Source organism: Podarcis melisellensis (genome assembly GCF_964234715.1).
Source record: "Podarcis melisellensis genome assembly, chromosome: 8".
Lineage (NCBI taxonomy): Eukaryota > Metazoa > Chordata > Lepidosauria > Squamata > Lacertidae > Podarcis > Podarcis melisellensis.
Genome location: NC_138540.1, coordinates 40,962,825 through 40,978,847, shown reverse-complemented (window position 1 = coordinate 40,978,847; position 16,023 = coordinate 40,962,825). Strand labels below are relative to the sequence as shown.

Genomic DNA, 16,023 nt, shown 5'->3' with positions numbered 1-16,023 from the left:
CATCATTGGTTCAACAGACGCAATGGAGTTACCAGGATTGCTCTGTCAGACCTTTCCCAGCATTCTGTCAAGTTGGAACAACTGCTAACAGAGACAGTAAAATAAAAATTATAGTCATTTTTTTAAAAAAAACCACACATTGGCAATGTTTGAAATGGGAAGCGTAATTTAGGCATTGTACACCTCTTTATTTAGTGCTATTTTCTCCACCCCAGAGTGTTTCCAGATGGAGACTTAATGTGCAAATAGATCACAGAGATTGCAGGTAAGTAAATGGAAATACGTGGTTTGTTAGTTTGTTTTTACTTACTTGATTTTTCTGGGGAAAGAATAAATCCAGATTAAATTTGGGGGGAGGGGAGAGTGGGCTGGCATTTTCATGCCATTTTGCAGTGGCATTTTTGTAGTATGGCATTTTAGATTGCAGGGATTGCTAAGCTACAACAACTACATGAGGAGCACCCAACACACAAGAAATAGCTGTCTGGAAGCACCCTAAGATAGCCTTAAAAACATTGGATCCAACCCCAAAATATTGTCTGGAAACAATCACATACCGGCAAATTAATGTTGTGTAGTTAACAATGATTTGGCACTCTTGTGCAAAAGCCTATTTTCCCTCTGCTCCATAATTTTTTATTTTTTTTTGCGATAAGGAAAGTGATGCAGAATTGCACCGAAAAGTATGGACTCACCCTTTGTTGAAATGTCCTCTAAACTGCCTGCAAATAAGCCAGAAGGAATACTCAATAAATAGGTGACATTATCTAACATTCAAGATGAATGTTCAGTAAACAGGTTGTTTGGAAGTGACCTTGGAGGTATCCAAAGGTATCTTCTTTCTGCTGTTTGGTTGTACAGTACAGACAAAAAGTACTTCACACAGCACATAGTTAATCTATGGAACTCACTCCCACAGGAGGCAGTGATGTCCACCAACCTACATGGCTTTAAAAGAGGATTGGACAAATTCATTAAGGAGAGGGCTATTGAAGGCTACTAGCCATGAAGGCTTTGTTCTTTCTTTGTGATTGAAGGTAGTAACGATTTTGAATAACAGTTGCCAGAAGCCACGGGAAGGGAGTGTGTTCTTGTGGTTGGGTCCTGCCTGTGGTTTTCCCACGGGCATCTGGTTGGCCGCTGTGAGATCAGGATGCTGGACTAGACGGGCCATAGGCCCGGTCCAGGAGTCCCTTCTTACATTCAACCCCAGGAATCCCAGCCGCTTCCCTTTTCTATGGAAGAAGCCACACCTGGCTTTGGTTACCATGGATGCCCTTGTCTGTATACACTCTCCGGAGCCAGCCAGGCTTATCCAGTCCACAACTCCTTTCTCCAGAGGGAATAAATATGGGAGAGAAACTAACACCTAACTTGGTGAAGGAGCCTGAGTTGAGAATGCCACTTCACTTGGCCTGCCTCCTCCTCTGTCTCTGCTTGCTTTACCTCCCTCACGGCTCCATGCCTCAAATTATCGGGGGTGTTCCTGTTTTGTCAGGCCCACCAAGGAAATGTGGGACCGAAGAATTCTTCAATATTGAGACGGGCCAGTGTGGCTCCTGCGCTCAGAAACAGATGCAGAGCCCTGACGGTGAGTGCGAAATGGATGCAATAATATAAGTTGCAGGGAGCAGGGTGGCAGTGGAAAGAATAATCCCCATAACTAAGAAGCCAAGCAAGAGGGAGATTTTTTTATATAAAAAAATATAGTTTTGAACTGCAAGCAATTGATGTATCAGGATCTTAAGGAAGGACCCTTAAAGGAATCAATGCAAGGTTTTTGAGTGTTCCTCCTCTTTCTAGGCTTGGAGTGCGTTTGTGTAGCTGGACTGAATGAGACAAATAAGCAGCCATCACCTCTCAACTGCCGTGGCTGTGTAAGAACACATTCCTTCACCATTCCTTTTTTCTCATATGCAGGCAGGCTCTTTCGATGTTGACTTTCCCTCTCCCCCTCTCTGCCCCTTCCTCTCCTTCAGAGTAACCTGCCACCCAACACACTCTGGGAATCCACGTTCCTTGACGACAGTTTCCTGAGTTGCAACGTAAGTGGGGTTGGGTTTTTTTGCTCCACTTCCTCCTCCTTGCATTGCCAACTTATGCTATTTTGTGGCTTTGGTTGGTATCCTGGGAATGTCCCCAGAACAAAGAATGCTCACCCCTGCTCCATCCCATGAGCTTCTGGGCAGGATCAGAGCTCTGTTGCCTTCTCACAATGCCTCTGCACTCACTAGTCAGATCGCATTATTCTGTTATAAAGCAGGTCAGGCTGTCTGTCTGTTTAGCCTAGAAGCTCTCTAGTGAGTATAGTGTAGTGGTTACAGAGTCAGACTGTAGCCTTATGAGGCTTTGCCCTCGGGTGGGAAAAATATTGCGCCTAGGAAAGGGAATCTGTTTTTCCCAACCAATCGCACCAAGAAATGTAGCCTTATGAGGCGTTGCCCTCGGGTGGGAAAAATATTGCGCCTGGGAAAGGGAAGTGGGAGTCAACAGACACTCAAGGAATAGTTTCGGAGAAAAGGCTTTTATTTCTACCATCCATGAACTGGTAGAAAGAGCAAGTGTGATAAGACACAAAAAGCATGCACAAAGTTCACAGTCATGTGCACAAGCATATATACCCCTTTCCAGTTCCCTCCTCCTTCCAGAGTCCTGCCCCATGAGTTCCTCTGAGCATCAACAGAAAGCTCTCTTGGGACTATTGTGGACTCTTGGCACCCTTCCCAGGAAAGGGGTTTCAGAGTCTTCAGATATGTTTCAATCTCTTGTTCTGGCATGGTTCCCGCAATGTGGTTCTTTAGCAAGGCCAGAAGGCATGAGAAAGGCCTGAGAAACAATGGACTGTTCTCTACCTTTGTTACAGCAGAGCAGAATGTTTCTGATGCTTAGCAGCTGAGAAAATGATTTTGAAAAGCTTTGAGAAGCTTTGAGCCTGCTTTGGTGGGGGGTGACTTCGGGCCTAGGTGAGGTCACCTGTCCTCACCTTCCTTCAAGACTAGAAGCTGGGAGATCAGGGTTCAAATCCCCACTCAGCTAAGTAGCTCACTGAGTGACCTAGGGCCAGTCACCAATTTGCCACCTAAACCTAGGTTTACAGAGTTGTGAGGACTGAATGGAGAGGAGGGGAGAATAATGTATGCCACCTGAGCTCCTTGTAGGAAAAGCGGGTTATAAAAGGGGAGAATAATGTATGCCACCTGAGCTCCTTGTAGGAAAAGCGGGTTATAAAATGCAATAAAAGGGTTTTCTGGCAGACAGAATATTTTCCCTCATCTGCAACCTGATCCTTTGAACAGATGATGCTGAGGACTGTACCTAGAACTTTCTGCCTGAGTTGAAGGGGACCTTTCAGCAAGGCCAAAAAAACTCATTGAGGGTACAAAATTTGGGTTAAAAATAAATAAATAAATAAAAAATTGGTAGGTTTATAGCAGAGTTAAAAAGCTTGGAAGCTGGAACTACCCAGTGACATCACCACCTGTTCTTATCACATGCCCACATCACAAGAGAGCAAATAAAACACACAGAGGTCCCATTGGTAAAGAGAGAAACGTTCTTTACTTACAGTTTCTTCATATTAACAGGGATGGCTTTGGAGTCTAAGCCATTTGGGAACTAGTCCTTATGGCTGCTTCTTGCAGGAGAGAAAGTGGGTGAAGTTTAACAGTTATCTGTTAGTCTCAGCCCTGACCTCTACTGACTGGAGGCAGGCAAGGCGGGAATGCGGCCTACGAAGACTCCTGAGGCCTGGATAAACAGTCCTGTATTTGGGTCTCAGGTTCCCCACCCCCTGATTTACATTCTCTGTCAGCGACCCCACGACTGACACACATGTCACCTTCTGCAAGCTGCTGTCCCAGCTGTCGTGTCTATTCTGTGAGATTCCTCCTCCTGCATCAGACATCTGCATTAATGTTTAATGCCAAACAGAAAAACCCGGGAGGCCTTGCAAAGGCCTTTTCTCTGGATTTAGGTGCTCATCTATCTCCTGCTCTCCTTCCAGCTTTTGCGTCGGAAAGTCTTCACCTTCTTTCAGTTTTACTTTTCTCTAGAACACCTGCAATGTGACGGCCTGCCAAATTCTCACAAACATGGTCATTTTGGAAGCCTTCTCTTTACAAAACCGGGCCTATGATCTCTATATGAAGACCAAGTAAGTATCCATCAATCTTGGTGCAAGGAGGTATTTATAACCCACTCATAATAGAATGTGTGGCTTTTTTAAAAGTAAACTGCATATCTGGAGGGCCTGATCCATATAGGGAGTTGGCTCGTGGGGCCTTAATCCCACCCCTTCTGTGCTGCAGTCTTGGTCTGGAGGCCCATGGCTGGTGATTTTGTGGGACCTTCTTTCCTAATGCAAATATACCAGCTGTAAGGCTATATAGTTGTACCTCAGAAGTCGAACAGAATCCATTCCGGAAGTCCGTTTGACTTCTGAAACGTTTGACTTCCAAAGTGCGGCTTCTGATTGGAGCTTCCTGCAGCCAGTCGGAAGCCACAGAAGCCCCGTCGGACATTTGGCTTCCAAAAGAACATTCAAAAACTGGAACACTCACTTCTGGTTTTCGATCGTTCGGGAGCCGAAACATTCGACTCCCAAGGCGTTTGGGAGCTGAGGTACGACTGTAGTCTGTGAACTGGCATCACATTTAGCCTGACCTTAAAAGTTTCTATTTGTATGAGAGCATTGCTGCTTCTCAGATAAATCCTCACTGCATTTTCTTCTCAGAAGCCAGGGTCTTCCAAAGCTGTGGTACAGTAGTCATGGAGGAACTTCCCCTCGGATGGTTTTTGGGAAGACTTCGAAGGCAAGTCCAAGCATGCACAAACACTGGCATTTGCTGTGTGTGTGTGTGTGTGTGTGTGTGTGTGTGTGTGTGTGACACAGAGACAGACAGAGACAGAAAGCAAGCAAAAGAAAATAAATTAAGGTTGTGTACACATTAGAGTAACACATGGGATAACTAGGGTGACAAGAGAAAACATTGCTTAGTTTAAAGGGCCTGGATGGAAGAACTGTTGGGGGATTAATTGCTACTAAAGCTCAGCTCTGCAACCTGATCTTAACTTGGGACTCAGCAATAGTAAGCTGGAAGCAATATGGGGTGTCTCTAAGCATGTGCAGAGTGTCATTGACTTCTGAACAACCTCAGCCCATTTCCAAGCACCTAGGATTATGACGCAAATGTTCCAGGATGACATGTGTTGCCTCAGGCAAGCTTGAGGTCTTATTCTCTTTGTAGATATTAATTAGTGTTGTCCAGCCTGCTGCCAGTCATTATTAGCTTTTTTAAAAAATTGAGCTGGATAGACTATAGGACTGTCTTTGCAGAAGGGCCTTTTAAGGTGTACAGAAGCTGGCTGAGAACATTGGCCTCCAGTTACTGTCTTTCCCCTCATCTCTACAGATTGACTTTAAGGTCATAAAGTACAATGTGCTTGGAAAGTTCTTAGGCTGGGAAGACGTGAGAGGAGCGACGTTGCAAGTGAGTCAGTTTCTTTCTGTTCTCGGTAACATTGCTGTTTTTGCTGCAGTTCCAGTGGAATGTCAGCTTAGAAGAGAGGCTGGGGAAAAAATTTATATAGTCATCCCCACTGTTTATCCCTCAGCTACTGTTATTCATTAGCAGACTGCCCTGAAACTGGAGGTTCCATCTAACCATCATGCCCAGCAGCCACTGATAGACCTCTTACTCTCTTCCTCCCCATCCTCCTTCCCCACTTCATCAATGTCTCTAACCCTGTTTGAAAGAGGTCTAAGCCAGCAGCCACCTTCATATCTTGGCCAGCAAGTTCCCTGGGGCAGCTCCTCAGCAACTACGGTAACCTCCTTGCACAGGATGGTTCTGAGAATAAAATGATACTGTGTGTATTCTGTGCCCTCCTTGAAGGAAGGACTGGATAACATAATTTAAAATTTAATATAGGTCTCAGCTTATCTCAGTGCAGCATACTAGTTTAACACGTGTAATTAGAAGGATTTGCATGTTCGTTTCATGGGCATTCAGGAAGAAAACCTATGTGTGCAAGGCTGTGTGCAATTTCTGCCTCTTCTTTTCTTTCCATCTTCTTAGCTCTGCCCAGACAGACAGAGTGTCATGGATGCTGCTTTTGTGTTTGGAACATCATACAGCCAGTCTGTAAGTGTTGGCTTTAGTGCAAGACAGCTTTCCCCTTCTAAGATCCCAGGGGGGTGGCTAACCTTTTTCAGCCTGAGGTTTGCATTGCCGCATTGGAACCTCTCTGGGGGCTGAATGCCAGTAGTGGGTGTAGCCCCCACCAGGACCGGCCCACCCATGAGGCAAGGTGAGGCGACTGCCTTGAGCACTCAACACACTTTTTAGACATGCATCATTTCGCGACACAGTAATTCAGTTTTGCTAGCAAACCGGAGATTAAACTAATCCCTTTCCAGCCCTGGGAGGAGTGTGGGAGGTGTTTGTGCAACACACTGCAGCCAACACACTAACACACAGTTTGGAAAGCTCTGCTTTATGGCATAGATTGGGGGGGGGGAACACACCCTTTCAGCCCAATGGCTTCATTCCACTACTGGAAAGCATTTCAAGGGCCAGATGCCAGTGGTGGGAGGAGTCAGAGGCAAAAGTGGGCAGGGCAACAGATGTGAATATTACCTTTGTACAGTAGGCTAGTTTCTACTGCCACACACCTCTCTGTCCTCCGTCCAGACAAACAGGGGCCATTATCAGAATTCAAGGGCACATTCTAGCCAGGCAAAAGCACTAAAGGAGGGTGTGAAGCAGGGCCTGGGGGAAGGGTGTGTGGCCCAGGGAAAGTTCTGAGGGCTGGAGAGAGATGCCTGGCCCCAGGGCCTGGGATTCCCTACCCTTGGCAATGATAGGTTTAACACTACTCTGCAATATGGAAGAAAAACAGCAACATAACATAAGGAAATGAGTGGGTGATAAAACTGGCATCTGTTGCAGCCTTGAGCCATTGCTGTAATAATTCATTTGAATCAGAGTCTGTGCAAAGTGTTTTTACAACACTCATCTCACTTATGTATATGTTATGGCAGAGAACCCTGACTGTTGTGGCATCCCCTCTCCTTAAAGCTAAATCACACTCTTCTCAGTGAATATGACTGCTGTGTATAGAACTGCAGGCTTAATTCATTTTTGCATGGGGCGGCTCGTGTTTTAATCTATGTTGTTCTTTTTTTAACTGAGTAAATAAGGACGACTCAGAAGAGTAAATGGATTCACCCTCTCCCCTGCAGACTCTTTTTTTGGCACAGTGAAGAGATATGTGGTAGTATCTAATAATTTTCCATTTTATAGTGCACCCTCGATGTCTCGGCCCTACTGCAAGGTGTCCCTGAACCTGTCTTTTATGAGATGTTCTTACAGTTTGAGGATGAAGAAGGACATGTCCGACTGTGGCCAGTCCCTGTAGAGAATCCAGCAATACGTACAAACAACCAAGGTGAGCCTTTCCTTGGCTGTGTACACACACCATACATTTAGAGCACATTTCAAGCATTCAGCTTCCCCCCAATAATCCTGGGAATTGTAGCTTGCCCATCATAGAGTGGCAGTTCCCAGCACCCTTAAGAAACTAGAGTTCTCAGGATTCTTTGAAGGACGATGTTTCAGAGGGTTAGGGATGGGGTTAGAGGGTTAGGAGCTTTGGGTATTATCACCCATACAAGCCTTTACCCTCTCCATCATCTCTCTCTCCTCAGTCTCTTCCCCTCTTCTCTTCCCTTGGCCTTTGTGCTCCTGACTTTTCGATGCACAACTAATTTCTTTAGTTCTTTCACCCCACGTTTCCAAAGCGGAAAGCTTTTAGTGCCGTCTTTACGACCTTTAGTGATCTTTTCGAAGCACACATCCTCTGGCAATGTATTTGCAGCAGGCTGTACATAAGGGCAATGAAGCACTGCATGCAGGTGAGTGAGTAGGCTGGTGGAGGAGGAGGAGGAATGAAGTGCTCTCCCGCTCTGTGAAAGCAAGCCATCTGCCAAATGAGGGAAAGACCCCTTTTCTGCACCCAGTACACAGGACAGAACCCCAAAAGACTAGTAAACAGTTGTGCAGACTAGTAACACTTTGTGGGGCTGTTTACGACTGATACTTGACGCATACCTTGCAGCCGCAGCTTTTCAACACCCACTCACCAGATTTGAGTCCAGTAACATTACAACAGTTTCCCCTAAAGCCATGACTGTATACATGCTACCGTTTACTCTGCATCACACAACATTAGCCACCAATCCATGTCGATCCTGTATTTATCCTGTTGTTTCTTATGAAATAGGGACGCGGGTGGTGCTGTGGGTTAAACCACAGAGCCTAGGGCTTGCCAATCAGAAGGTCAGCAGTTTGAATCCCCGTGACGGGGTGAGCTCCCGTTGCTCAGTCCCTGCTCCTGCCAACCTAGCAGTTCGAAAGCACGTTAAAGTGCAAGTAGATAAATAGGTGCCGCTCCAGCGGGAAGATAAACGGTGTTTTCGTGTGCTGCTCTGGTTCGCCAGAAGCAGCTTAGTCATGCTGGCCACATGACCCGGAAGCTGTACGCAAGGGGACAGTATTTATCCTGTTGTTTCTTATGAAATAGGGACGCGGGCGGTGCTGTGGGTTAAACCACAGAGCCTAGGGCTTGCCAATCAGAAGGTCAGCATTACCTTTGTACAGTAGGCTAGTTTCTACTGCCGGAAGGCCGGTAGGCTAGTTTCTACTGACCCGGAACACTGTCCCCTTGTGTGATCTCCAGCAACTGGTATTTGGAAGCTTCCAGCTGTGGAGGAAGAGCATAGACATCATGATAACTAGCCTACCCATCAATAGCCCTACTCTCCAGGAATTTGTGCAAACCACTTTTAAAGCCAGCTAAGCTGGTGGCCATGACTGTCTCCTGTGGGAGCCATTTCCCTATTTCGATATTGTGTTGGCTTAATGCTTTCTTTAATTACTGTACAAAGAATACATAGAATTGACTACTCAGTATACAGTGTACTGCATCATACAAAACATAGAAGACAATATACAGTGCATCTTTGTCAGATGCTGTGTTTCATTATTTTCCTCTCAATGGTAGAAAAGGGCTGAGTCTTCAGCATATAAAGGCTTTTGCTCTCCCTCCCCCCCCCCCAATGATTTTTCCAGCATCCCATCTCCGAAGATTCTTTCTGGTTGATGGACTCTCTGGCAGAAAAGTAAACCTGACAAATGTCCCAGCAACTGTTACATTTGCAGCAGAATTGATCCTCAGGTAATAGTAGTAGTAGTAAAGCGTAGACGTGTGCTGCAATTGCGGGTGTGGAGTGTGGGGCAGGGATTTGGATTCCTGCAGTTAGTTCAATAATCAAATCTCCTACCCATTTTAATCTTCCTTGAAGGTCTTGTCTTGATGGGTAGGTTAATCAGGAGATTGTGTGGATTTTTACCGCTGCAAAAATTCCTGATTCTTGCATTAAAATAGAGGGGGGAAAGCAGTTAGTTTGGGCATATCTGGGACAAACAAGGCTTGTGTCTTGGCTAAATGTAACAAGCACTGTTTGTTTGTTTGTTTGTTTGTTTGTTTGTTTGTTTAGAAATGCAAATAGCAGCTGTTGTGTGCAGGTCATTATCAGGCTCTCAACAAGTGAAGAGGGAGAGTTTAACCCTTTCCTCTCTGCTGTAGTCCTGATGATTACCATACCTTTCCGTACCAGTGTGGTGTAGTGGTTAAGAGCGGTAGTCTCCTAATCTGGGGAACCGGGTTCGCGTCTCCGCTCCTCCACATGCAGCTGCTGGGTGACCTTGGGCCAGTCACACTTCTGTGAAGTCTCTCAGCCTCACTCACCTCACAGAGTGTTTGTTGTGGGGGAGGAAGGGATAGGAGAATGTTAGCCGCTTTGAGACTCCTGAAGGGGAGTGAAAGGCGGGATATCAAATCCAAACTCTTCTTCTTCTCTTCTTGAGGAAATCCTATCTTTTGAGGACATCGCCCACTGACTCCCAAGAGTTTCCCTTGAAATGCAATCAGCTGCTTCAGAGAGATTATTCTTGTTGGCACCCAAGTGGGGAGTTTGTATTAAATTTTCCCTCCCCACCACCCCCAGCCTCGAGGATGCTATTTACATAGCAAGAAACATGCAGATAAGCTGCATTTATGCAATTAATTTGACTTCTCAGATCGCCTCCCCCAGGCCAAATGCAGCCCTACAGGCATCCTCACTGGACCTCCTTTACGCCTTCCTCTGCTTATAATTACAAGGGGAGGCGGATTGGGACGAGAGGGTGGAGTTGCACCCTGGGGAAAGGCCTGGAGGTCTGGGACGTACTGATCTGGATGTTGGGGGTGGGGAGCAGGTTGTCTGAAGAGAGTCCCACCTCAGCATCACAGAATGCCTCTAATGCAGGAGCTGGGTTGCCTGGCGTGACTCAGGACGCTGCTTGCTGAGTCAGACTCGCTGCTCCATCTATCTCTGTATTATCTCCATCTATCTCTGTATTGTCTACACAGACTGGCAGTGGTCCTGCAGTGTTTCAGGCAGGCAGTCTTTCCCTGCCTTGAGATGGTGGGGATTGAACCTGAGAGTTTCTGCATGCAAAGCAGATACTCTGCCACCGAGCCATGACCCTTTGGGCTGGATAAGCTCCCCCACCCCTGCTGTCCTAAGGCATCTGTGCTGGACCCACCAGCATCCTCCGATTCTGCACATTTTAAGTACATTGACCTTGGCTCCCTTCTGCCCAATTAGCACCTTTTTCCTCCACTGCAACTTGTTTTCTCTGCAGAGGCAGAACGATTCATCACTCCTTCCTCTAATTGCTGGCTTTGTCCTCCGGTTAACCTTCTTTTCCCTCTTCCTTTCTCCTGGCTTATACAGTGTATACCTGCCAACCGGGACTCCTGGAGGAGACAACCCCCCTTTCCTGCTGACAGTGAAATATGCAACGCGGAGCAGCACTGGAGTCGCTCAGGCAAGGGGGGGCAAAGGGGGGCTCAAGTCCTCCCCTTCACCCACAGCTGCTCTTCCAGGAGGGAGAGAAATACATGTGTGCGGCAGCAGCTGAAACAATAAGGCTGGCTCCATTCCCCCCTTCCATTTTCCCCTTCCCTCCAGCAGCTGTTGCTTCAGCAGGTGTTAATTAGAACTGGGTTTGTGCTGGGAGATTGTCAGGGCTGAAAGCAAAGGCGCCCACCTGCCTGGATGCTGGCCTGCCTCTCCCCCTGCAAGGAAGCTGCCTCTGCCAGTCAGATGAGAAGTCACCCAGGAAACAGGCAGCACAAGTGGAGGCAAGGCCATGTCTGCCGTAGTAGCTCAGCAGTAGAGCAGCTGCCTTGCATGTAGAAGGTCCCAGGTTCAATCCCTGGGATCTTCAGTTTGGGGCAGTGAAAGCTGGCAGGTGATGGGAAAGACTGTTCTCTGCCCTGGACCCCAAAGAGCCACTTCATAGTAGATTAAGAGTGTACAGGAGATAAAGTTTTAAAGGAGGCTTAGACAAATTTGTGGAGGATAAATAAGACTTAATGGATACTAGCTGTGATGGCCATGTTCTGCCTTCACCGTTAGAGGCAGCATGAGAATCACAAGTGGGGAGAGAGCTGTTGCCTTCAGATCCTGCTTGTGGGCTTCCCGCAGGCACTTGGTTGGCTACTGTGAGAACAGGAGGCTGGACTATCCCCCAGAGCACTTCTTATGTCTTCTTCTGATCCTAATGGGCAAACTAAGATCAGATCCACACTGGGGAGGCCCCCAATCAGTCCAGAGGATAACTCTAACTCCTACTCCCTGCTTGAAACCCTACCAGTAGACAAAACAGCTACATGGACCACTGGTGTGACGCAGTATAAATCAGCTTCCTTTAGTCCAAATTAAAGTTGATTGGGAGTCATGTGCAACAAACCTGCTTCCTCCAAAATGTCGGGCTTCTTGCAATAAGGAGTGTGAGGGGAAATGCACTTTTAACACTTGCTTTGATGCTATCCAACCCCCTGCAACAAAATTAGAATGAATGGTCATTAAAAAGCCAGTGTTGTCTAATCTCCCTGCAGAAAAAATCAGAATGCATTCTCAGTAAACTGGTTGTCTGGAAGCAGCATCAGACCCAAAACCTTTAAGCTTCATCCAGCATGCAGCTCTCTGTCCCTTGAGTATCCCTCTTTTCCTTTCCTTGCCTGCCTGCCTGTCTACAATCGGTGCTCTCGCTCCTTCCTTTTGCACACATTGCTGTTCCCCTACAACTCAAGTTGGTTATGCACAGCACAGGAGGATTCCCTTTGCTACTTGGCTTCGACTCTGCAGTCTCATTGATTTACTTGGTGTGATGGGTTTTCAGCAAGAGGAGAGAAATGCTGTCTCTGACAGTGTGGTTTGCTGAACAAGGGGAAACACTGATGGACAAAGTCACTGAGAAATGAGCCCGCCATTATTTCTGTTAACGTAGCATGCCAGGGATGCTGTTCCTTGCATATGCAGAAGAGGAAAATCCTATATAAATATATTAATGCTGAGTGTGGATACTTCCCTAGCCAAAATGGCACCAATCATGCTCAAGCCAGAGGTATTAGCGGGCTTAGAAGAACTTTAAGCTTGTTGGGGTGGTGGGGGAGGGGGAAGAATGCTTAAGAGGGATGACCCCCAAAAGTTAACAACAGTCCAATGAAAAGCTGGGCACGCTCTGTGGGCATGGAATTGTGACTGGCTGTTGGGGGCAAGGGGAAAGAAAACTGGGATGGGGAAATGGAATGGAGTATCCAGGGCAAGGGCCTTGCTGGCTCGAACATTGAACGGTAGCACTCCACACAGTTCTCACATGCATGTTGCAAAAAGAAAAACGCATGCAGAATCAGACAGGTTGTTTAATAACATTTTGAAATGGGTTACAAGAGCTTCCAGGGTTTCAAGAGTGCGAAGATCCCAAAGCAATTCAGATTATGTCTTCTGCCAGCTTACCCAAACTTTGCACCATGTTTTCCAAAGCTTCTGACAATAATGACGTCAGCTGAAGCTGTGCCCACAGCCTGCAGCTAACAGGCCTGCTTTCTTCCTATTATTACTTCCCTGTTGTGCTATTTCTTTTCAGGTGTCATTTTCAGTCTCTTATATTCAGGATCCTGGAACGGCTCAGCAGGCTACAGATGTGAGTAACTCTCATGGCAGAATTCCAGAAGGGTAGCTGTCTTTAGTCTTTAAGACGCTCTTCCTGGGTTTGCTGTGCAGACTCATAGGTTTAGGGCAGCTTAAGCTTTCACGGGCCCCTAGACAGACTAGTGAAAATAACATACAAAAAATGCATTATATTAGGAAAAAGTGCTTAGCAAAAATGTGTATATTTGGAGAAATTTACACTAAAATGATAGTGCATTTTATTGAGCACTTAAAAAAGAAAGAATTTGCAAACCAATGTGGAGAGGATAACGGAAGAATGGAAAAATGAGAAACAGAAAAAAACCAAAACAAGACCGGTTCACTCATCCCTATGGATGACACACCTGCTTCTGTCCTCCACCCCTGCCCTCTCTCTTGACAGATTGCATTTGGAGCCCTGGGATTCCTTGCAATCATCTATGCCTTACTGGAGACCAGCACCTGGACCCGGCGATCTCGACTTCCAAACATAAGCTTTATGGTAAGTTTTCCTTTCATGGGTGAGCTGCTGGAAATGCTTGCAGTCCCAAGAATGGTGTGTTGCTCGATTTCCTCTTCCTTTGTTGGGCAGACATGGCAGGTATTTTTTTGCCTGTTTACACTTTGCTAGCAGAAACCTGGCTATAGATGATAGTGCAGGTTCCATTTTGCTCCATTTGCAGTGCAGTCTCTCTTTTCCTTCAAGATTTTCTTCCCTCTTGAAAAAAATTTTTTTTCCTGCAGGTCATAGTGAAATTCTTTGCCAACTTCAGCGGATCTCTAGCAAATGTCTTTTTCATGGTCAGCCTTGGAATTGGCATTTATTGGCTCATAGTTTTCAAGGTAAGTAACTCTCGGAACTAGAATATTCCTGCAGGTTTCTGCACTGCATCTTTCTTCCACTTGGAGGTGATGTCAGATGCCACTGGAGGGGAAGAGGTGTAGCTCTTGTAGAAAGTCTCCTGTTCAGTCCCCAGCATCTCAAGGCAGAGGGGGGGAAATTCCTGTCTGAAATCCCAGAAAGTCATTTCCAGTAGACAATACTGAGCATGACGGGCCAATAGCTATATTCAGTTTAAGGTAGCTTCCTGTGTTCTTTCCAGCCAAATCAGTAATAGCCAGTGTACTTGAAACATAGGAGGCTACCTTTTCAAGAGTCAGACTACTGGTCCACATGGGTGTAGCTGCCCCCTCCCCCAACAAAAATCCTGGCTACGCCCATGCTGGTTTAATAGTATCAAGAATGGCTGACAGCGGTTCTCCAGTCTCTCTCAGCCTTACAGGAGATGGCAGGGATTGGACTGGGGGCCTTTTGGTATGCAAAGCATGCACTCCACTACTGAGTTTGGTTCTCAGTTTGTGCCCCTAATGAGGTTGTAGGTTCTGTGCTGGAACAGCCATTACCTAATTGCAAAGCGATTATGAGTTCTAAGCCCTGAAGAATTGTCAGTAGGTAAAGGCCTTCATAGGGACGCGGGTGGTGCTGTGGGTTAAACCACAGAGCTGATCAGAAGGTCGGCGGTTCGAATCCCCGCGATGGGGTGAGCTCCCATTGCTCGGTCCCTGCTCCTGCCAGCCTAGCAGTTCGAAAGCACATCAAAGTGTAAGTAGATAAATAGGTACCACTCCAGCGGGAAGGTAAACGGTGTTTCCATGCGCTGCTTTGGTTCGCCAGAAGCGGCTTAGTCATGCTGGCCACATGACCCAGAAGTTGTCTGTGGACAAATGCCAGCTCCCTCAGCCAATAAAGCGAGATGAGCGCCACAACCCCAGAGTCAGCCACAACTGGACCTAATGGTCGGGGTCCCTTTACCTTTTAAAGGCCTTCTCTGTTCCATCCTCATTTCCAGTCCTTCTTCCCAGGGTCAGCAATTTTCTGCAGTTGAGAGGACACTGCCCACTGCTGGGAGCCAAATAGAGACCAATTTCACCATCTACTTGTTGTCTGCTCTTGTGTTAAAGGTAAGAACATTGGAAGATCTGGGCGTTTGAGATGTCTGTGGCATTGCATCTCACAGAGAAATGTCAAAGTTTTAAAAGATGGCATATTTAACCACAACGAAAAACACTGACGGGAAAGGTTGTTTGGGCTCCCCTAACCTGGATGCGGGACACAGGTGGCGCTGTGGGTTAAAGCCTCAGCGCCTAGGACTTGCTGATCGAAAGGTTGGCGGTTCGAATCCCTGCTGCGGGGTGCGCTCCCGCTGCTCGGTCCCAGCGCCTGCCAACCTAGCAGTTCGAAAGCACCTCCGGGTGCAAGTAGATAAATAGGGACCGCTTACCAGCGGGAAGGTAAACGGCGTTTCCGTGTGCAGCTCTGGCTCGCCAGAGCAGCGATGTCACACTGGCCATGTGACCCGGAAGTGTCTCCGGACAGCGCTGGCCCCTGGCCTCTTAAGTGAGATGGGCGCACAACCCCAGAGTCTGTCAAGACTGGCCCGTACGGGCAGGGGTACCTTTACCTTTACCTTTAACCTGGATGGAAATACCATGCTGCTCTGTAATTCAAGGGACTTGAAGAACATCAGTTGCTTTAGCAAGACTGAGACAGACTGGCACAGCTCCCTGGAGAGCATGTCTAGGCTGTAGACCTAATTTAGTTCAACTGGCATCACTTTCCTCCAAGCGGCCCCGGGGAATTGTGCCTCTGTGAGTCTTTTGCTAGCAGGTAAAAAGTGATAGGTTTAAAAAGAAAACAAACCTTAGGTCCTGGGTAACAGCAGTTTTTATTTACCCCAGCCTCTTAATTCAGGCTGCTGTTGTTTTCATTCTGCCACTGCTGCTTATTTATAGAATGGTAGAGTTGGAAGGGACCCCAAGAGTCATCTAGTCCAACCCCTGCAATAGTATTATTATTATTATTATTGTTATTTCACTTAATGCTTTTTTCAAAAGATGTCTGTAGCTCACTTGCAAATACCGTGTTTTTCTGTGCTTAA

General features: G+C 46.7%; 1 protein-coding gene across 1 annotated transcript in view; it reads left to right on the top strand.

The window, feature by feature from the left end:
- The first annotated feature begins 1,199 nt into the window (after nucleotides 1-1,199).
- The window catches only part of LOC309374918 (meckelin-like), a 28,682-nt gene continuing 13,858 nt past the window's right edge, over nucleotides 1,200-16,023 (top strand). Inside the window, exons 1-14 of the mRNA XM_081920171.1 lie at nucleotides 1,200-1,591; nucleotides 1,804-1,877; nucleotides 1,980-2,045; nucleotides 4,053-4,153; nucleotides 4,733-4,811; nucleotides 5,412-5,489; nucleotides 6,078-6,143; nucleotides 7,305-7,449; nucleotides 9,132-9,237; nucleotides 10,841-10,934; nucleotides 13,041-13,097; nucleotides 13,488-13,586; nucleotides 13,829-13,927; nucleotides 14,948-15,046. Coding sequence (XP_081776297.1) covers nucleotides 1,273-1,591; nucleotides 1,804-1,877; nucleotides 1,980-2,045; nucleotides 4,053-4,153; nucleotides 4,733-4,811; nucleotides 5,412-5,489; nucleotides 6,078-6,143; nucleotides 7,305-7,449; nucleotides 9,132-9,237; nucleotides 10,841-10,934; nucleotides 13,041-13,097; nucleotides 13,488-13,586; nucleotides 13,829-13,927; nucleotides 14,948-15,046 — 1,482 coding nt within the window. The 5' untranslated portion in view covers nucleotides 1,200-1,272. The remainder of the gene's footprint in view (nucleotides 1,592-1,803; nucleotides 1,878-1,979; nucleotides 2,046-4,052; nucleotides 4,154-4,732; nucleotides 4,812-5,411; nucleotides 5,490-6,077; nucleotides 6,144-7,304; nucleotides 7,450-9,131; nucleotides 9,238-10,840; nucleotides 10,935-13,040; nucleotides 13,098-13,487; nucleotides 13,587-13,828; nucleotides 13,928-14,947; nucleotides 15,047-16,023) is intronic.